Below are 21,449 nucleotides of genomic sequence, written 5' to 3'. Positions count from 1 at the left end.
GTATTAGGGAATTGTTTCATAATATAATATAATATAACATACTATTTATTTTACACACACACATATATACAGTATTTAACAAATTAAAAAATAACAAGAAAATGTAAATATTTTTGAAATCTTTTAAAAACTTCAGAAGTCAGAAATGAATCAAGCACAACATTCAACCACTAAAACGATTTTTTTCTGTTCAAGAACGCAAGTAAATAACTATAATTTTACACCTTAATGAAAAAATAATAATGTGCTTTGCTATTTTTTCACTTTTCTATGGAAAAACTGTACATTTGAAAATTCATAGATAATAATTATTTTTTAGTATTAAAAATGTCGTTTTGGAAAAAAAACACCCAAACCTCTACATACTGGTTTAATTACCAATGCTGTTAATTTAGGGGCAGTTGTGCGTTGGGAGGTGATCTAAGCTATGTAAAGTACAATGCATTAGTTTAATTTGCTGCTGCCACCTAGTGGTCAAAGCGCGCTAAAGTTACTCATTCCCTATTGGCTGATGAGGTGTGACGTAGCTGGGGCGAACAAGGAAACGAGGTTTGTTTTCGATTGACGGGACTAAAGTAATTTTACCCACCACTTTAAAAACAAACGAAAGAAAAACAAGTAGGTTTTGTTCCACTTCTTATTATGTCGTATGTTATTGTCTCTTTCTTTTTCCTTCACTGATAATTAGCGCGTGTGCTGCAGTGGTTTTGTGAACAGTTTGTTCTCCTCGCAGACACAATGAGTGACTTTGCTGTGAACCCTCTGGTTGTTATTGGGGTCGGGTCGAGCTTTGCCTTTTCCAGCCTGTTTTACCATCTGTACCAAGAAAAGAAGAAAGAGTTGACGGTTCTTAAGGCAAGTGCACCACCGACTATAAACTTTTAAAACTGCTTGGTTTTTGTGATGATTTTTAAAACAAGGACTCTCCATTTCCAGGAAGCACCCCTTTTCAAACCAGACCAACACTTGCTCCAGGTACTGAAAGCATCTCCACACAAGAGACTTCAGTATGTTGCAGTAGAAGGTACATCCCTGACTAGAAATGTAACATTTCAGTGAATGTAGATTAGTCAGCTGTAAAGTTTCCTCCCTGTATTTTTATTTATTTATTTATTTATTTTAAAGGTCAGGTCCAGGCAGACGGGGAGCCACTGTCCAGCCGGTTTGTTCCACGAATCCTTGGTGTGGTTCAGAAAATTGCTGTGGAGGAACACTGGAAATACTGGAACAATCTCACCAGGACATGGTACATTAGACCTTAGAAGAACTACAACAAATTAAAGATGCAAGCAGCCCTCGTAGCAGGTGGGGTATGCCCTTCACTCAATGTGCAGCAAAGTTACAGTGCACTTCCTGGTGGGTGGTCTTGGCTTGTGGCTGGGTCCAGGTCAGGTCCCTGGTCTCACATACACAGTTTCAAGCAGATCGGTCAAAGTATGACAAAGTTACACTTCCTGTTTCGTGGCAAATGGTCGAAATTCACAAAATTCCGAAAACGTGCAAATTTCCAAGATGGACGCCAAATTCAAAATGGTCGACTTCCTGTTGAGTCGACGCCATGGTCCAAATAGACTTTCTTGACATGTTTCTAGCAAGTTTCATGAAATTTGGTGCATCTTAGTTTTCATCTTTGTCCTGCTTGGTTTCACCTTTGGGGGCGCTACTGAGCCATGTTGCGCCACTTTTACGTATTGTCCTTATGTCCTCAACTTTTTCGCCAGTTCTGATTAGAGTGCCTCAAAAATGCGATTCAGAAGAAAAAAAAATAATTCCAGGAATTCCAGTAGGTCCAATATTGTAATATGTACTAGTGTCTTCTTAATAATAGTTTTTTATTTTTTCAGGAATTCCCGGACAATGAACAAGTCAGAGAGCAGCAACACGGTGCCCTTCAGCCTAATCAGCCCCGGTGCCTACATGACTGACTTGTATGTGAGGGTGATGGAGCCTCTAGAGGCCTCAGGGTGTTTCATGGAGAGGGTTTACCACAAACTGAAACACGCCGAGGAAGGTTTGGTGAACCTAGCGTTGCAGGGCCTCGCTGGAGAGAAGCCTGTGGCGATGGAGGAGAGCGAGGAGCTGCTGCGGGTCGGTAGCACCTTGACTGGGTTCGGGGAAGTTGTGCTGGAGGGAGGCCAGGTGATGAGGCTGCAGCCTCCACAGGACGGCCGCAAGTACATCCTGATGCAAACTGACTACAAGAGCTTTATGGACAGGCACGAGAGCTCAGCCAGCATGTGGAAGTCGCTCAGTGTTGTCACTGGCCTCACGGGGGCCTCTCTTCTGGCTGGGGTCATCTACAACTTGTTCGGAAAACAAGATGACAACTCAAATTAGGCTCCAAGAGGATGATCCTGTAGGTTGGGTGGCTTCAAAAGCTGAAGCATAGGGGTTTGCGGTATCCCAAAACCGTCTCTGGTGTTTTATCAACTCTGGTTTTACAGGTTCAGTCTCAGAGTCCTAAGATAAGATATTGTTGATACATGGTTACGGGTTTCAATTTATTTTTCTGTCCTGTTGAAACTATGGTGGACGAGGGGCAACGTTGGCTGAAATTATATTTTTAAGACATACATAGTATTTCTGGATTAAAATATATATAAAAACGATTAAATAAATGCTAAAATAGAGCCTTATTTAATGTCAATTGGCAGGTCAGGTTGACCACTGCTCACACAGCCTTTAATCCATTATGGTACAACTCAGGATTGCACATTTAATGCATGGCATTTTACTCTATATCTTGTAACTTTCAAAGTCAAAAAGTCTTTGCTACATTATTAAGGGATCCACTTATTTTTGTAACAACCTTTTCATGTAATTTTGCACAGTCATTTGCTTTATATTACATTACATGTCATTATATTATGCCAAAAACCGAATCAGTCTTTTAGTTTGACAGCTCTTACTTTTCTTTGGAATCTGATCAGACCGAGTGAGATTTCATTCCGTAAAACCGAACAGAAAATCCAAAGTTAGACCTTATGAGCTGCTAAAAAGGGGAAACAAACACTGTTGTGAACAATCTTTTTTGTGCGATATTACTGATAATAAATACAGTTTTTCAAGTCAAGAGTTTTTGTGTTTTAATTGGAAAGTGATACTCATAGCACACAGTCCGTGTGACTTGGCACCAGCATGAACTATTACAGATGTATTGTTTGTTACAGAGTAGATGCTGATGGTGATGGTTACAAGCAAAAAGAAACAAAGCTGCTGGAGAGGCTAAATTAAAGTCACACAAAAATCGTCAAGTTTTACAGAATCCTTGTCATCTTTCTCAAGTGCTGCTCACTAGTCTCCCTCGTCTGAGCACTCCTCAGCTTCCTCAAGCCACTGGATGAACTTCTGAAGCTGTTGGCACAAAAGCAAACAATTCTGTTTTAGAACTGAACCATCCACAAGAAATGGTGACCGAGTGAGGAGAGATACACAGCTACAGTAACCGTGGTTACAGATCTTTACAGCTCAGGCGCACAGGACTAAATGTTTAAAAGCATGAACTATCCAGTTCCACACGACACTGAGTAAAAAAATATAAGTAAGCTGGCCTTCCCAGCTACTAAACAATAAATAAAATAAATAAATATTGATACTATTTAATAAAAGATAAAATATCCATGAAAGGTTTTCCTTTGTTTGCCTGTTGTGCTTGCATTAAAAAAAAACCTGTTTATTTTGCAACAGCTAGGTTTCCATTGAAAGACATCTCAAATTTGTTGGGATTTAGTTCACCAAGATAAGCAGTAGGTGGCACCGCAGTCTGTGTCAATACAGAAGGATGACGAGGCAATTTGATTATGGAAATAAAGATGCCAATAACTGCTGGTGTTTTGTTGCTGCATCAACTCATTATTGTTCTTCCGCTCTCCCCGTTTCTTTTTCCCCAGTTAAGCAAAATGTGGAAACATCCTCTTTTACTGTATTTGCTAAAACTGTTTCACATTTGCATCTACCTTGTATCAATAAGACACATTTTCACCTCAAATAAAAAAATGTGTGATATTTCAAGATTTCAAGATGTTTCCATTCTGGTGCTTTTAATGGGATCCCATCTTATAACGTTGTGCTATTACACTCCTATGGGACCAGGTGGACCTTTTTCTTACAGTCACCCTTTACTGTGCAACTGATGAGACTTAAAAGCTGTATGTCCCGTGTACATAAGTAGAATTTGAACCTACCCCTTGGTTTTTGCGGAGCTGTCTGCTTTTATCAGTGGTCGCTCCCTGTGAGAACCAGCGTAGTATCATCTCCTCCTCCAAGATCTCCAGCTGGTACATGCTCATCAAGACCTGGATGAAAAAAAAACATTTGTTTTTTAGAGTTGTGTTTTTCCATTTTTTTTTTTTACAGTTTCCATGGGTTTGGAACAAAGATCTTGATTGCCGCTACTGCTGTTGATATGATTCAACATCGGTGGCGTGTAAATACACTTTTGTGCTTAACCTTTATATCGACACATCTGAAAAAACCACCCCATGAGAGCGTAAAAATGTTTTGGCCAAATTTAGCGTGTTTCCATTACCGATTTTTTATTGCGATATTTAGATTTTGTGCATTTCTAAGCGTAATGGAAACACAACTATGGTCATGCTGATCCTGAGCCTTACCTTGACCATGGCAGCCCAGTGGCTCTCCTGCTCCAGGAAGTGCTCTTCAAAGGCAGACAGACAGTCCAGATGGTCCTGGGCTCTCTTCACATAGTTCTTAAACACTGGTGCCCATTTCTTCAGTAACTGGGAAGAACAAAAAGGATGTTTATTTCTATTAGGTCTTTAAATTGAGTTTTCTGTGCTGTATAATAAATCATAAACACATGTGTCTTATTTACCGGCAGGAGCACAGCAACATATTGTGATGCGGTGAGCTGAGAGCCCTGTTGCTGGAAAGGATACTCCAGAGCCACTCTGGTTAAAATCTGCATCACTTCCTTCAGAGTGATGTTGTAAGCATACCTGGAGAGAAACAGTGAGCCATTTAAATGAGCAGAAGCTTTAAAAGACAGGAGACAATAAAGCTGCAAGCAATTACAAGCTGCTGCTTACTTGAGAGAGTTGATTTCGAGTACAAGATTGTCGCAGCTTATGTTTTCGTCTAAGCCTCTTTGCAGCGTTCCCAGCACCTCAATCTGAAAAACTAAATGAGAACAAACCAAAGAACAACGGTAAGACACCAGGAAGTCTTTGCCCAACACACAATACACTCATTTGCCCTCTGTTTTGCGTGAAATTAAGCAAGAACTGAGGCAGAGTGTTTCACTAGTGTTGTTTGTGCTTTTACACTGCACAGGTCTGGCACGGTTCCACTTCCTTAACCAAAATTTAAACCTGGTGTGTTCACACTCAAAATAAGTGCATTGGAAACCTGCAAAGTTAGTTTGAAGCTAGAAACAAACAAATGCACACAAGAGGAAGAAGGAAAGAAAGAAAGAAACAGAGAACATGCAATAAGCCCTGAAAGAAATAAACACTCATCTCTGAATTATCAGAAGTTAAAGCTCACAGAAGCTCAATGCAATCCTCCATGTTGCTGCTGTCATGTTTACTGAGAAACATCAATGTATAGAACTAGAGCCCGAATGGCTACCGTTCTAGCTGGTCTCACCTTTGACATCGTCCATCTCTGGAGAGGGAATGAGTGGATCATCTGGACCATCAGGTTCACTGTCCTCACTTTCACTATCAAGGTCAGGGTTCAACACCAAACCTGGTGACAAAGAAATAAATAACAGACTGTTGGGACTAGGACTAGACAGTCGGCACCGTGGGAAATGTCTCAAGACCACTGTCCTACCCCAGAGACACTGTGACAGCTCCTCATCCTCTGTATCATCCAGACTGTTGGCCTTCCAAATATAGCCTTGGCCCTCTGCTCCCACCTCTGTGGGGCTGAATACTGGAGGACAGAAGAAAACACAGTGTGTGTCACTACCAGACATTCTAACAAAAGTTTGACAACTTGTGAACTGATCAGTACACACCTTCCTTTTTGGTTTTGTCTTTGCTTTGACCAACGTCTGCATCATCACTGAGGAATTCATCATCATCCTCCTCCTCCTCCTCCTCCGGATGGTGCATGGATACCACAGTGCTCTCTGGTAGAGAGAAGTCTGGGCCGATCACCACCTGGAAAACGGTTCACAGACAATAGAGCAAACCGTACATGAGCAAATAAAGTATCTGAATTCACTAATTAAGTATCTTATCTCACCACTAGGGGTCCTCCTAAATGACCCTTCAAATATACAGCAAAGGCTTCTTTGATACATAAATTACTTCATCACTGAAGAGCTCAGAGTTGCTCAGTGACAGCCAAAATAAAATCGGCACATATTTATTTATAACCATTGAACAACAGGTTTGAAAAAATAATTTAGGAATAAATGACATACTTACATTATATGCCAGGACACACTGTTTATTAAGTGTCACTCCTCCTTTGACCTTTGCATTGTCACACACCACAGACTGGTTGATCACAACATTACTGGCAATGTCAACATTGTTCCAGATGTAGGCATGGTTCAGCACTACATTGTCATCTGTTAAAGTAGAACGAGATGAAAGTTAAAGCTGCAGTGCATAACTTTTGTTGATGTTATTATCTGGTCTTCCTGAAAAGAAAAGATGTTATTTTGAAACATGAGGGTTGCAGTTCACTGGAGCCAATCCCAGCACGGGGCGAAAGGCGGGGCCACACCGTGGACAAACTGATTTCCCACTAGTGCGAGTATACGGGGACAAGGACAGTAGTCCATACGAATGTAGTCAACTGTGCATTTAAACACAAGGACACACTTCCACTTTTCATGGTGTTGGCTAGTGAGCTCACCTATGGTACAGTTGTTACCGATTACACTGTTAGAAATGCGACAGTTAGCACCGATGCTGGTGTCGCGGCCAATGAGGACGTTCTCCACCATTTGGCTGCCATGGCCCAGGCTGACACCAGACCCTCGGTAGACATTGTGGCGAGAATATGTGCAGCTCCATTCCTCCTTGTCAGTGAAGTTAGCCTCAGGGGTTAGCGGGTAAACCCACCGCCGCACGAGGTCCGATGAAACCGAATCATACATGAGCAGGTTGGACACTCTGGCGCCATAAGCATCCTTAGTGACATGCATGTGTATCTGATTTCCCAGGATCTAAAGAAAGAAAATACATTTCAGCCAGAGTCGCCATTATCAGAGGGTGCATTTGTGACAAGATAACTATGGCTGTATAATACCTCTTCATTCACCAAAAGCCCTCTGACAAAGTCATCCCTGGTTTGATAATCAAAATTGTCAGTAAAGAGCTCAGCAACCTGGAAAAGTAAGAGGAGAAAACAATGTTAACATAGACACATAGACACAACACACACTGCTTTAATGCTTCCTGTGTCTGTTTTAAATATTTACCTGTGGGGAGCAGATGCTGATGTGGCAGTCAAGAAGATCGTATCTGACTTCAAACTTGTCACTTCCACTGTGGAAAATGTTCTGCAAAATAAAAACAAAAGGAGAAATTGCCATTCATCAATCCAAGGCCATGATGTTATGCGACATGACATCACTGAAGCCGTCCGTTACCATGGGGAACTGCAGCTTCTTCGGCCCTTGTGTCTTCTGGTAATGTAAAATCCGCTGGCTGTTGCCATCAATAGCGACAACGACGTCATCCTCCTCGCAGCGAGACTTGTGACCTGGCGATGACTGCTTAAAGATCATTGTCATCACAGATATGTTCTTCTCCGTCTTTCGACGATGCCTGACCACAAGAAGCATGATACAGACAGTACAAATATTTCAGACTTCAGATAAACAAAGGGTATCACAGCCATAATAAGGCTCTTGATCCAGCTTGAACCACTCAATACACAATGTTTAGATGCACTGTTCAAAACATGAAAAAAGGAGGTAAATGCACCAAATGTTTGTTAACAACATGTTTTTTTTTTGAGGTCTTCACACTTTTAAGTACCAGCTGCACACAACCCACTGTGGTTTTGGACTCTCTCTTCTGCCAAGTCAAAAAACATTAACTGTATCACAATCAACTTTTTTTTCACAACCAACTGGGTCACTACCCAACATTTGAGAAAGAATGAATCGTCACCTATTATAATAATAAATTAAATAGTTTAGCTTCAGTAATACAAGCTTTCTGATTTTTCAGCTTCTTAAATGGCAACATTTTCTTTGTTCTTGTTTTCTTTTCTCCATATAAGAAAGGAATCATTAAAAAAAAATAGTTTGTGGACAAAACAAGCCATTCAAGAACATAATTTCCAGGTTCGGTAAACAATGATCAACGATTTTCTAACATTTTACAGACCAAGCAAGTTCTCAATCGGTATGCCCATGAGTATATATATTATTATTACCTGTGTTCTTGCAGTGCCTGACTGACATCCATATTTGATACCACGTCTCCATAAACCAAGACAAAGTCTGAGCGCACAAGGTTCTTTGCATCCACGTCCCTGAGCACATCCCCCAGGGAGCGGTACAGGTCTGAGGTGATGATGTGGACTTTGTTGGGAGAAGTGGGTCGACACCACTTGGACTTCCTGTCAGACAGTCAGGTTTTTAAAGAAGTGAACTTTTCAAAACAAGAGCTGGCAGCAAGAGGGAAACTTACATTAAGTGCTCCTTGATTTTACTGGCCATCCAGCAGCAGAAGACAAATGTCTCCTGTACTCCAGTGGATGTGAGGAACTCCAGGGTGTAGTCGATCATGGCAACGTTACCCAGAGGGAGCAGCGCCTTCATGGGAGTAATGTGACAGGTGATGGAAGTTAAAACAATATCCATACCTGCGTATCATTTGACTACTCTAAACTAAACTAAACTAAACAACACAGTTCAACTAAGGATGTTTTACATGTTTATTCACATGAGGGTGAATTCATGAGTGCAGCTCTGTCACTGCTGACAGCATGGACCAAAGTTAGCCACCATTAGCATCACAGTTAGCTTAGCTCGCTGCCTACCCGTGGCTGGTCTTTGGTCACAGGGAAAAACCTCCGGTTGAAACTGTCAGCGACTAAAACGGCCTGCAGCGGCTGCTCCTCTTCTTCCTCCCCTCCACCACCCTTTCGACCTGACAGAGCAGCACCTGAGCGGCTCTGCTTTCCTCCTTTACCGGCCATGGCTCTGTTTGTCTCCGCAGAGCAACGACCACTCTTTCGTCAGTTACAACTACGGTGGCGGCGAAGGACTATAGTCTTCATTTCTTGTTTGGGTTCGGCGCGGTACACGCAACAGCGACAGGCAGACGTTACGTGAATGAAGAGACAATTAAATCACTTTAATTGTCACATCACGTTACTAGAACACATTTGTTATGATGATAATTCACATAATTTCAAAATGAAAGTGTTTGTTTTGATAGGGAACGATAAATAGTATAAGTATAAACGTATTTAGGACGCAAACTGGACCTAAAAAACATACGGAATAACTCATAACTTGTTGTTAAGCGGCGGGCCACATGAAATAGATTGGGGGGGCCAAGTTTGAGACCTCTGTTTTACATATTTCAAGAGGGCTGGCATAAGTTCTGTCAAAGTCCTGGGTTCTTCTTTGTCCCGTCAGACAATTTGAGGATTTTTTTTGCACTATTAATCTTTCTTCCCTTGTGCTGCTAAACATTTGCAAAATTTTAAATTCCCCCCATGAGAATCAATAATGGTACATTTAGGCAGGTTGGACAAACATTTCAATCGTGTTAGAATCACTTTATTTTTTTAAGAGTTACATCTGCACAAACATGTTTGCCTTAAACAGAGACAAAAACATCCAGCTCCTGCCGTCTGACAGTTTAGACAAGAACCTTCATTCATTGCACTGTGAAAGCTCAACAGTTTCTCATGATGTCCTCCTTGGCAAACCTCACATAGTAGAACATAGTCACTTTCCAGCAAACTATTAGAGGTGTTTAGTTATCTTTTTGGCATGTGCCAGAACTGAGTCACATCGCAGGGTTCTGGACATCCAGGAAGATGGAATTCCCTCAAGTCCAAACTAGAAGAATTAACAAATCACATTTTATAAATCACCACACATAAAACTGGCATTCTTTTATTGATAACGCACGTATGATTATCTCACAGTCTTACCTGAGCCCCAAGACATGCCCCAATAAATGATCCTCGACTACAGGTGCATCCTCCACAGCTCATGGTATCTCTGATAGCCTGCTCATACTGTTTGGCTGTCAGGACTCCATGCAGCGCTGCCTGGAAGGCACCTGGCAAACCTGAAAGACAATCACGATTAGGTGAGAAAGAACTTTACAGCTACCTGAAAAATAAGGTTCCACTTGAAGACTGATCTTTTCTTATTAGAAATCCTGACCCAATGATCATGTTTTTTGAGGATACCTCAGGTGTTAGGAAACACAGCAGGGATTATCTCCTGAGGGGTCTTGGATAAATTCTCCTTCACTTGGTGAATGTGCCCTAAAATCAGGCAGGAAAAGAAAGAAACTGTTCAGACTGAATATTTTTGAACATGTTAAAGTTTGCTTTAATTATCGTGACTGTTTTTATAAATGAGAAATTACAGGGACAGAAAATGTAAAGGGTTAATCCCCTTAATCCTATGGTCCAGTCCCATGACTGTGATGTAGCAGGGCAACAATACAACAATACTGCTGGCCTCACATACCAATGACTGCTTTGTCCAGGTCCTGTGGCTGCTTTCTGTTCTTGTCACTGAGCTGATCGAGTACTGAGTCCACAGCTTTTGTATCAGGACCGTGAAGAATAAAATGCTCCAGGATCCTGGAAAGTAAATCAATTTACAGTCTGCAATATCATTACTTTAGTGTCTGCATCTGCTTTGTCTGCCACTTTAGAGCAAACCTTGTTAGTAATAGATACAAGAGAATTCTTCTTTTATCACACATTTACAGTTCAGCTCTTGTATAGTGTGTATCTCAATATGGTGATAATTGACATTTTGCAAGACAATTATCTAAAGTAAAAAAAAAAGTAAAATGTATTTAGAGAAATTATTATTTCCACCACTGTCCACCATTAACCCAACGTCAGCTTCTACTTCAGCTGGTTAACTTCTGTTCATGTCACCCTCATTCCTGTTATAAATGCCAGTATAATGAATCATGAAGTAATGATTCTGATGAGTCCAATTAGTGAGTACTTCTCTAAAGGGCATCATATTTTTAGGAAATTAAAATATCACTGTGGCACCAGTGCCAGGATCACCTGCTGTGAAAACAGAAGTGTGTGTGTGTGTGTGTGTGTGTGTGTATTAGATCGACACACTGACCTTGCTGCTGCCAGAGTCTCGGCCACACACGCATCATCGTTCTGGGTGACACGAGTGGCCTGCTCAACCTTTTCCAGCATGTTGGGCTTTCCTGCGTAAAAAGCCACAATAGGAGCCAGTTTGGTGATTCCATCAATCTGACAGTCGTTCTCACATCCTGTGGAAAGCACAACACACTGGTTATAAATGAGTGTCTTCATCGTGACAGAGTTACAATGTAGTGCTTCAGTGGAACAGGGACTCGCCCGTCTCCTCTTTGCCCGCATCCACATTCTTCAGGAAGCCTTTCAAACTCGCATGTCTCCATGGTCCCTCGATGGGCAGCTGTGGTCTTGGCCCTGTTAGAGAAGTACAATTGTCATGAGATTACCTTCATACAAAAAAAACAAAAACAAAATTGATTCTGTATTAAAAACACTTTGCTGCATGGCTTTCTCACCTCCTCTCTCTCTGTAGGGATCGTTGATGGGCGTGTCATACTCAGATCCAGGCCCAAAGAACTTCAGTGTGCGTTGTGTCAGATCTTCCACATTTAGACCTGGTCAGATTCATCAGACAGCTTAGTACTTAAAAAAATTACTTTACTTTAGCTTGTGCACAGATTTGTAGATTAACAGTGATACATCCAGATAATATAAATAAAATATAAAGATTTTGTACAAATTGCCAATGAATAATCATACGTTATGGCATTGTAATCAAAATACTGAGAAGCCTAAAAATATATTTAAATCTTAATCTGAATGACAAAGTGAGATGTGTATGTATATATATACATTTTTAAGTAAGTATTTTGGTTTTCCCTGAACAAAGAACAAGCATTTTGATTAACCTGAGAAATGAACCTGTCTGAGGCCCACCTGCAATAACTCCAAGGCCCACCAGTAGGCAACAGCCCAAATTTTGAGAAGCACTGCTTTTGAGGCAAGAGCGTGTGGACATAGAAAAACATGCAGCTTGTTATGCTGTTTTGTTCCCACCAGAGACCATTTGAAGTAGTGTGCACTTGACATAATACTGTGTCAAACCCTACAATAAAACTAGAGAAAGCACTCAAACAATAAAACGTTCTGGTATAATGGGGTGTCATGTCGTGTCTCTTTATGTGGGAAATACGTTTCTTATGGAGGTATAAACAAAAGGTGAAGAGTTATTAGGAGAACTTCCGGGGACTTAGAAAAAGACAAAGGAGGAGAGGATTATGGAGAAGTAGACCTGGGGGCAGAAACTATATACACAAGTTCTATTACTGCAGTTAGGGAGGAAATAAATGTGCTTCCAGCTAACCAGCCTTGGTGATCCACCCCTAAATGTACTATTTTTAATTGGTCCTTATAAGCAATGAACAATTAACTCACTTTGTTTTTAAAAAAAAACCAAAATAAACAAAAAACCTGAATCTGTGACCAGATCACCAAACAAAATCAATCAAAATGTATCATTGGACCAAAAACTATCATTGGTGGAGGTAATTATCATACATTATTTAATATAAATCTCAGTTGGGGGGCAATGAAGCACTCTTACCTCCACATTCAGACAGGGACTCCAGCAAAACATATGCCTGGTCTCCATAGCAACTCTGCTGGCCTGTCTGCCTCCTGTAGAATGGGTTGGCAGACTCTGCGTGGAATTCAGGGTTTGGATCCTGAGCCAGAATCCCCTGCAGCTTCTGGAGGTCATATACCCAGTGAAGGGGCTGCGCTGAAAGGCCAAGTGATCAGGTCGGTTTACTTCAAAGCAAGATACTTGACATTAAATGGCTGGCTGTGATGACAAGCATTTCAGGATTTGTAGTGAAGGTTTTCAAGGGCAAAGACTTAAACAATACAACAAGTAGAACTTGAGGAATATAAACTTTATGGTACTAAAAAGTACGCAAGAGCTAATTTTTAAAGGTTTTAAACAACAAGATGGTGTCACACAATATAGCACACAAAACAATTATTGTTATTATTATTAGTAGTATTATCATCACTATTACCTGCTGCATCTGCAACAGCTGATCCAACAATGGCTCCTACTGCTCTGTTAGCCAGAGCTGAGGCCATCTGTAAAAACATGCACAGCATATTGGACTTTATTTCAAATGAATGTCAGAAATAGTAAAGTGACAATAAAACATGGCTGAAATCTCTGCTTTACATCACTGAAACTAAACCGAATGTCTTGGGGGTTTTGAGAGGAAATATCTTTGCATGTAGATAGAGAGCTGGTGGTAACTAAAGTACATTTCATCAGTGAATGATATCACATTATTTTTGTCTTTAGTCTTTAAACTAATAGATCTCTTTCAAAATTCTAAACGCACACTCTGGCTAGTTTGTCCTTTCAGGCTGCTGTAGAAACATGGCGGCACAAGATGACATGTAAAATTCTCACAAAAAACAAACTTTTTATTTTATTTTAAAGTGATTATACACTTAAACAAATGCGTATGTTGCAATTATCATCACTGCACCTCAGCCATAACTGCAACCAAAAGTTTCTATCTATGCCTAAACCACATAATAGCATGGAACAAGTGTTAAAAACACATTTGTTTGTGACCAGATTGAATTTGACTGAATAGATAAGCCATCATGATTACTTAAGCCTGTAGTTGGAGCATAATACCTACACACAACGACTCTGAAACCGAGTCTTGGTTTATATAAATAAGTAAAACTGTAAAAATCCAGACTTAATCCACTATCTGGACAGAGCAGTTAAGCACAGAGCCTGTGATACTTTTGAGCACAACAACTGTACTAAATAATAACAAGTCAGTCTTTACGCTCTTAACTTAGAATATGAACTCATAATTATAAATAATGAACTATGAATTACTTAATCACAGTTGATACGCCGCTCCAACGTAGAAACAGTTAGTGTTGATTCCGGGATCACCTGACGAGTGTACTTCCGTAAAACCGGAAATACAGCGCACCTTCAAAATAAAAGTTGCAGCTTGTGCTTGTAGTCTCTCCAACTTTATTCTCTCAACTTCACACGTGCCATTCCAACTGTCACCTTCAACTGTTTCCCCCTGTGAACACAAACAGGTAGGAACCAAACAGATCAATGCAAATACGATTCTAAACACTTTATATATATAATAAAGTGTATATAATTACAATAATAATTAGAATCACAATACAGTGTATTGTACTGTATGATATGCAAAATATATATGTCACATATTTGATAATAGTATAAAATAATAAACTCCCGTTTCAGAATTATATTAGACAAATTCATATGCAACATAAATTAACATTAAATGCAAATGGTAATTTATGCCATAATGTAAAAAAACATCAAACATTAGTGTAAAGATAATTATTAGTATACACTACCTAATAAGGAACACTGGCAATGAGGACAGCTTGAATTACATAAAATTAGACATACATTATAGGTATAATAAAATAAGTAAAAAGAGTTTCCCTGAAAGTTTTACCTTACAATGTGATGCCTTTTTTTCCCCATCACAGGTTAAACCCCCAAATGAAATTGCCCTCAAATAGATAGCACACTTTGCCCTAAAAACAAATGGTACATTTCACATATTAAGATTCCATTGCATCTTAGAAAATGCATTCATATCAATATTTCAACAAGAATAATCATTTAAAAAATACTTTTGCATATGAAGGCAAAGGTGGAATTCTCTGTTACAAGATAGGTGTGTGACAAAAGGAGTTTAGTTGTGGTTAGACTGTGATTATACAATGAAGACTTTTATTGAAGTGCATCTAGTGAATTGTCTTTTAGATTAGTAGTATTTTCAACTGGCCAATAAAATGATCTGATTTTCTGCATCTGATCTGAGTTACAGCTACACAGCGTCATCTAGTGTCCCAGAGATGTAACTACGCTGTGTATGCTGTAATTGAGCAAACGTGAATGGGTTCTCTCCTCTTGACTGACAGTTTTTAAAGAGGCTTTCACAAACTGTTGGCCGATATACTGTACGTATTTGAAAATATTTGAAATTTTGAAATAAACAGCGTCTCAATACTGATTAAAATGCTTTAATTGTTAAGTGTTAACTCTCCTCGTGGGTCTAAAAATGTCTGACAGTTTGGTGAGTCACATCACTTCATATCACGTCACTGCATTATTTGTATGTTTATGTTTGATTCATGGACCAGGATTATGTGGCTTATTTTTTTTATGTACATTCAAAACCATTTGAAACACATTAAACTGACATACACACACTCCCAGACTCCGTGTCATATAGATTTATTAGGTGTCACTGACTTTTCACTGTCAGTGACACCATCGCCAGCACACACTTGCAGTCTTACCTTCAAACTAAATATCCCTCTGCAGACTTGCATGTCTCACCTCAGGTATAAGGGGTGTGAAACGTGTGTGTGTGTGTGCGTGTGTGCATGCGTGTATGTGTGTGTGTGTGTGTGTGTGCGTGCGTGTGTGTGCGTGTGTGTTGGGCGTCAGAAGAAGTATTAAGATACCAAGAAGCCAGTATTTATTTATAGCTTACCTCTTCCCTTTCAATTTGGAAGGTAATATCTCATGTATTCATCTCAAGCATACATTGCATACACACTTGTGCACTGGACACTTGTGTCCTGTGTATGTCTGGCTCAAATGCAAAAAGAGTTCAAAACTTGGGTGTTTCACTTTCTTCTTGAGTCAGGAATAAGTGTCAGCTATATGCACCAAATCATCTGCAGGTGCAGCGACCTCTCCTCTCCTCTCCTCTCCTCTCCTCTCCTGACCTCTCCTCTCCTCTCCTCTCCTCTCCTCTTGTCCCTGAGTGACCCAGCTCCAACATTCCCGCGCTGCAATGATGCCAGCACCAGCAAATTAGACACCAGCACCCCCTCCTGATATGTACTTCTCTGTCCCACATCCATTATTTTTAGCTGGGATCCAAGCCTGCATCTACACTTAATATGGGAAAAGAGTGTCTCTTATTCACAGCCACCTCTAAATCCATCATATCCCTCCTTCTTCATTTGGAGCAAAGCAGACGTATAACCAAGCAGCTGTGATCTGACCCTCTGACTTACTTACTTACACAAACACACACACAAATCCCATCTTCCTTTATCTCTTTATTCCTTGCACATGCATCAGCTCCCTCTATACTGTCATCAGTGTCTTCCCCTGTCCTCAGTCTGGACGGAGAGAGAAGGAGTAAAGGTTGGTCCTCATCTCCTCACTCCACCCACTTTGACAGGTCGGTAACACACACTCAAGCACTCACACACACACCTATACAAAAAGCTGTCACCCCAGCAACCGCAATGGCCCCCACCTCATCTTACACCCCAGATAGACACCTCTGTCAAACTTAGCCCAACCCCTCTTGCACTCTCTGCCCCTCGACCACTTGCCCATGTGGGGTTTTTAATAAGGTGGATGCAGGAGTTGGTCTTGCTCTCTTCTGGGTGACGCGGATTGGAAGGGGTTCTTTATATTTTCACCAAACTACCAGTTTTTTTGTTTTGTTATCACTTCCATAGAGAGGAGCCATGAAGTGGACCTGGGTCCTTGTGGCAGTTTTGCTGTCATTTGGGGGGTTTTCGTTGGGCAAGGACAGCCTGGACTTCCCAGAGTATGATGGCAAGGACCGCGTCCACGACCTCAACGCCAAGAACTATAAGTCTGTGATGAAGAAGTACGATGTCATGGTGGTGTACTACCATGACCATCCCGGATCCAGCCGCGTCGCCCAGAGACAGTTTGAGATTGAAGAGTTGGCCCTTGAGGTGGGTTGAGCTGGGAACTATGGGTAAAATCAGGAGGATAACATACTGATGAAGAGGCAGTGTAACTAGTACTGGATACAGAAACATTACGTCATACGTTAAATGATAGAATTCACTTCAGAGTTTGTTAATTAATTAATTAATCTTCTGAACTGGTTGAGCAGATTTTAATTCATGCAGATGTGGACAGTGTGACAGTATTCTGCTGGTCCAGGGACTTAAATTGTCGTTTTCTTCCGTCACAACATGAAATGTTCTCATCGTGAAATTAAACAGGGGGAAGTGATGGTCTGAGGTGGAAAATAGCTGTGCTGAATACAGGATTGCTGATATGTGAAGTCCCGAAATGTGTCATGAGCTTGCAGTGTATCATCAGTCGTCCACCACAGCAAAAAGCTGAGCTGTGAGGACCCTGGATATCATTTATTCTGGCAATGTGTGTGTGTGTTTGACTGCGTGCGCGTGTGTGCATGTGTACGTGTGGGAGCTGATGCACTCAGCACACTTCCTTCAGTAAACCTCTCACACCTCAGGTCTCCTGTCAGCCTGGGTACATAGCAACTTTCATCACATTCTTCACACAGAGACATGACATCATGCCTCAGCACAAAACGTCAGCTCACAAATGCATCAACGCACAACTGACACACGTCACTCCTCAGGTTACATGAGAAAAATATTGAATATCAAATGTCACATACGCCTACAACACATTTTCCAGTTACAGTTATATTAGTTTTTCTTGTCCTTCTGGTCATTGGGTTTCCCTCCAGTTGCTCATTTTAAAATGTACCTTGAAAACTTTTTTAAAAATCTGAGCTGTTGCTTTAAATATAGACCTCGCTCACTTTCGAAGATTCTCAACACACCGAAATGAGTATTTGTGCCCTGAATCGTGAATATTGCAGTTAGTGTGACAAAGGCGATGACTGATTTATGTAACATATACATTGGCTGGTGTTACAATAATATTCTAAGACATTTGACATGGCCACAGCGTAGATTAAAGGCTGCTAATTTATACAATTGATGCATTCATATGTTTGAGGGAAGCGGCAGCAACTGCTGGTTTCTCCTTTTAGAACTGATGCAGAAAGAAAACATCTTGGCATTACGACCAAATACAAAAAAAGATTTGGGCAACTCGTCAGTGGGTTGGCACCAAATCCTTCAGCCTATTTTTTGTTGTCCGACTTGTAGCTATAGTCACAATCCGCTATTTATTGCGAAACATTATCAAAATAAATTATTTCAAGAATGATTTTTCAAAATTGAGGACGTACAGAAAATGTGACATTTTAGTAAACAACACATTACAGATCAGTTTTGTCACAGGACGTCAACGGAATTAATAAAAGCGGAGGAAAAAAATAATAGTATTGAAAGGAAAAGATTAATAACCAAAAGCAGAGAGAGGAAGATAGAGGCTGCCGTCCTCAGCATATCACATCATCGCAGCAGCCCCTGGTGTCTCTGTATGGGGTTGTCGGGGCTCAGTCTCAGGGCCCGAGGCCAGTACAGGAGGTTCTGGCTCCAGTAGTGCTTCCTCAGCTCTGCGCTGTGATTGACACTTTCAGTACTGTACTTGTCAGCGGATCCCGGAGCGCTGAGCATCACTGCCACTTCGCCAAAATAGTCCCTGGTGCTGGTGTGTCTTTAGGCGCTATATTTATCACTCGCTGCTTTTCTGGTGGGTTGAGCACCCCGAAGGCCCGCGTTTCTCCTTATGAATGTCGTATGATTTACACTTGACGAGGTTTTATTTAAAGTAACAGGCAACAGCAAAAGGCTCAGGGGTCATGATGACGACAGGGCGTCATAACAGGTTTTTCTCACCCGATCAAAGGAAACGGATTTGATTGCTACGTCTATGTATGCTGCTAATGTGTTTCAGGCCTTATTAACCCACGGATCTGTGCCACAGGTGCACCCTTGGTAAATTGCCGTGGGAATAATATACAACTCCTTATATGGACATCCTGGGTGTGTGTGTTTATAGGTCACATATTCAGGCTTTAGAAAATTAGGTTTTTTTCACCTCCTTATGTGTTGTTGAGTCAAAGTTATGATTCATTTTATGTTGCATTTTTATAAGTCAATAATTGTGCAGCAGTCACAGTCTGTTCATTACACGAGTGAACTTTGAACTGTGGCGTATTTCTAAATTTTGATTTGAAACATTTTGAGTTGTTTTTGCTCAGGTGTGTCTATATAGTTGGTGAAAATGAAAAAAACAAACATTTCATCAGATTGCCTGGGTTATGTTGAAAAGAAAAAAACATATAAGACACTCTATATTTCATTTTTACAATGCTCTGTGTTCTAAGGGTTAATGCTGTCATGTTCAGTTGGTTATATAATCCAGATTAATAGGTACACATGGGTGTAAACATTTCCTCCCATGGCATTCAAGATATCAAAATGGAATCTCGATTGTCTACCAGGAAGAGATATACTGCATATATGATAAGATGATACAGTATACGTGTACTGTATGTGCCGGTAAGCAATTTACTGAAGGATAAATTGTATTCGCTGCAGTGAAATGTGCATGTGGTTTGTGTTGAAAACATGCAAATATGACGCCGTGAAGTCACCCGACACTCTGAGGCTGTTGGTTTAATTTTACATGTCGTTGGATGTGTTCAGTCACTCTGAAGGAGTGATATCAGGCACAATAGTGCAGATACACACTGAGCACTCAGATCCATGTACAGAAACAAAAGTGCCAACACATAAATCAGGTGAATTATTGTAGCATATTTATCACCAATAGGAAATATCTCAAAAACATATAATGCTATATCTAAGATATGCATGTAGGAAAACCAGCCCTCTGAAATCTGTATAATTTAGTATAACGATGTGCACTTATACAAGCCAATTAGTTAATCTGTTTATTACTCATTATTATGATTTAATGTCAACTCACCTCCACCACTTACCCTGTAAAATGTTATTTTATGAGGCGCGCAACAAAATATAAAGAAATGCAAACATGCTTAAGGCACTATGAAAATAAAGAGTTGCAGCCTGTGTGGCTCATTATACATAGATTGTTTTAATTGCACATACATGTGCATAACTTTAGGCGTGCAACTTCTCGCCCTGCTATCCTACTAAACCCTGAACTGCTTACTGTGCTCCACCCATCTGCAACTCTAATCATGTCAAAGGATATGCCAAGAATTATTTGCACAACACACCAGTCAGTCCTCCTATCTATGCCAGTAACAGCAGCTGCTCAAGATCTCCAACACCAGAGTGCTTCCAGTGTGTGTGTGTGTGTCTTTTACCTTCCAAACACTCAGACAGCCCTCAAACCACTTCCTCAGTGCAGATGGGCTGAGCCCCACTGTCGCACTGCCATTGGTTGAAGCAACTGTCACTCATAAGGTTCAAGTTTCACACAGATTTAGAAAGTGCACAAGCAGCGCTATGAAAAGCAGGCTTTTATGGTAATGAAGCAACTGAGTGAGACAACTTTGTCAAAAAGGTGTTAAGATCAGCGTATAGAGAAAGATTTCAAACACAAATACGTTGCACCCACACACTGACTACTACTAAATCACAAACCTGTGTTCATTTGAGTGATATCGTCTTTGTTTTGCAGCTTGCAGCCCAGGTCCTGGATGAGTTTGATGATGAAGATATCGGAGTCGGTCTCATCGATGCAAAGCACGACAAAGCTATTGCAAAGAAACTAGGTGAATACAGTTGCAGACACTTAGCGACACAGATCAGTTATGTCAAATCAGACTAGCGATAACCAGCTGCTTGATAACTAGTCAAAAATGTGTCTCACTGTTAAATTAAAGATGTTAAAGGTCCAGTGTGTAACATTTAGGAGGGTTTGTTTGAATAAAATATACATAACAATCCGTGCCGCAGGTGCACAGGGTTCAAAGTTTGTTGAGCCAAAGTTATGATTCATTTTATATCACATTTTTAGTTGCGATATAAAGTAGCGATAATTGTGCAGAAGTCACAAAATAGACTTTTATTTATTTTCAGAAAAACGAGCCAAGTGAACTTTGAACTGTGGCATTAAACATTTAGAGTACTTTTTGCTTGGGTGTGTTTATATAGTTGGTGAATGAAATGAAAGACAATTTTTCATCAGATTGCCTATAGGTTGTGCTGAAAAAAAGGATATAAGACACATATTGCACATTCTTCTCCATTCTCACCATTAGATGTCACTGATTCTTACACAGCGGACCTTTAAAGGAAACGCCAGTTAAAATGTCTGACCATTGCATTTCTCTGTGCTTGAGGTCACTAAACACTATATACACCTTGTTCTGTTTGTTTGTTCAGGACTTGATGAATCCGACAGCATCTTCGTCTTCACCGATGATGAGGTCATAGAATATGATGGCGAGCTTGCAGCAGACACTCTTGTGGAGTTCATCTTTGATGTTCGTGAGGATATAATTTCCCAG

General features: G+C 40.5%; 4 protein-coding genes across 5 annotated transcripts in view; 2 read left to right on the top strand and 2 right to left on the bottom strand.

The window, feature by feature from the left end:
• Nucleotides 1–510: 510 nt before the first annotated feature.
• LOC131464133 (mitochondrial ubiquitin ligase activator of nfkb 1-A) lies at nucleotides 511–3,073 on the top strand. 2 transcript variants are annotated; one of them, XM_058636472.1, is made up of 5 exons: nucleotides 511–618; nucleotides 734–855; nucleotides 937–1,024; nucleotides 1,126–1,246; nucleotides 1,845–3,073. In XM_058636472.1, exons 2-5 carry the CDS (start codon nucleotides 739–741, stop codon nucleotides 2,335–2,337), a joined length of 819 nt encoding a protein of 272 aa, XP_058492455.1. In that variant the 5' UTR covers nucleotides 511–618; nucleotides 734–738; the 3' UTR covers nucleotides 2,338–3,073. The 2 variants fall into 2 exon arrangements, with proteins under 2 accessions (XP_058492455.1, XP_058492447.1); XM_058636464.1 differs by lacking the exon at nucleotides 511–618 and having other exon boundaries at nucleotides 628–855.
• eif2b5 (eukaryotic translation initiation factor 2B, subunit 5 epsilon) lies at nucleotides 3,070–9,194 on the bottom strand. Its single transcript, XM_058636434.1, has 16 exons — nucleotides 8,977–9,194; nucleotides 8,625–8,749; nucleotides 8,368–8,553; nucleotides 7,574–7,751; nucleotides 7,403–7,483; nucleotides 7,231–7,308; nucleotides 6,835–7,147; nucleotides 6,399–6,544; nucleotides 5,984–6,128; nucleotides 5,797–5,898; nucleotides 5,608–5,709; nucleotides 5,049–5,139; nucleotides 4,835–4,958; nucleotides 4,614–4,739; nucleotides 4,185–4,295; nucleotides 3,070–3,354 (listed from the first exon to the last, which is right to left on the bottom strand). The coding sequence occupies exons 1-16, from the start codon at nucleotides 9,133–9,135 to the stop codon at nucleotides 3,295–3,297; spliced, it is 2,127 nt and encodes a 708-aa protein (XP_058492417.1). The 5' UTR covers nucleotides 9,136–9,194; the 3' UTR covers nucleotides 3,070–3,294.
• A 514-nt stretch (nucleotides 9,195–9,708) lies between these two features.
• LOC131464132 (crystallin J1A-like) lies at nucleotides 9,709–14,237 on the bottom strand. Its single transcript, XM_058636448.1, has 10 exons — nucleotides 14,108–14,237; nucleotides 13,263–13,329; nucleotides 12,806–12,982; nucleotides 11,718–11,816; nucleotides 11,524–11,616; nucleotides 11,279–11,435; nucleotides 10,655–10,770; nucleotides 10,369–10,446; nucleotides 10,105–10,244; nucleotides 9,709–10,009 (listed from the first exon to the last, which is right to left on the bottom strand). Exons 2-10 carry the CDS (start codon nucleotides 13,327–13,329, stop codon nucleotides 9,914–9,916), a joined length of 1,023 nt encoding a protein of 340 aa, XP_058492431.1. The 5' UTR covers nucleotides 14,108–14,237; the 3' UTR covers nucleotides 9,709–9,913.
• Nucleotides 14,238–16,600: 2,363 nt separating this feature from the next.
• The window catches only part of casq1a (calsequestrin 1a), an 8,958-nt gene continuing 4,109 nt past the window's right edge, over nucleotides 16,601–21,449 (top strand). The window contains exons 1-3 of the mRNA XM_058646228.1: nucleotides 16,601–17,004; nucleotides 20,618–20,711; nucleotides 21,325–21,425. Coding sequence (XP_058502211.1) covers nucleotides 16,768–17,004; nucleotides 20,618–20,711; nucleotides 21,325–21,425 — 432 coding nt within the window. The 5' untranslated portion in view covers nucleotides 16,601–16,767. The remainder of the gene's footprint in view (nucleotides 17,005–20,617; nucleotides 20,712–21,324; nucleotides 21,426–21,449) is intronic.

This window comes from Solea solea, chromosome 1 (genome assembly GCF_958295425.1).
Source record: "Solea solea chromosome 1, fSolSol10.1, whole genome shotgun sequence".
NCBI classification, from domain to species: Eukaryota; Metazoa; Chordata; class Actinopteri; order Pleuronectiformes; family Soleidae; genus Solea; species Solea solea.
Note: the sequence above shows the minus strand (reverse complement) of the source record. Positions and strands in the feature narration are given on the sequence as shown.

Bases quoted from the DNA above. Each gene is read 5' to 3' on its own strand.
- LOC131464133 (XM_058636472.1), top strand. From the start codon at position 739: ATGAGTGACTTTGCTGTGAACCCTCTGGTTGTTATTGGGGTCGGGTCG. The intron at 1,025-1,125 runs GTACATCCCTGA...TTTATTTTAAAG, and splicing joins TCAGTATGTTGCAGTAGAAG to GTCAGGTCCAGGCAGACGGG. The intron at 1,247-1,844 runs GTACATTAGACC...TTATTTTTTCAG, and splicing joins AACAATCTCACCAGGACATG to GAATTCCCGGACAATGAACA.
- eif2b5 (XM_058636434.1), bottom strand. From the start codon at position 9,135: ATGGCCGGTAAAGGAGGAAAGCAGAGCCGCTCAGGTGCTGCTCTGTCA. The intron at 7,309-7,402 runs GTAAATATTTAA...TTACTTTTCCAG, and splicing joins TCAGCATCTGCTCCCCACAG to GTTGCTGAGCTCTTTACTGA. The intron at 7,148-7,230 runs GTATTATACAGC...TTCTTTCTTTAG, and splicing joins GGCTTTTGGTGAATGAAGAG to ATCCTGGGAAATCAGATACA.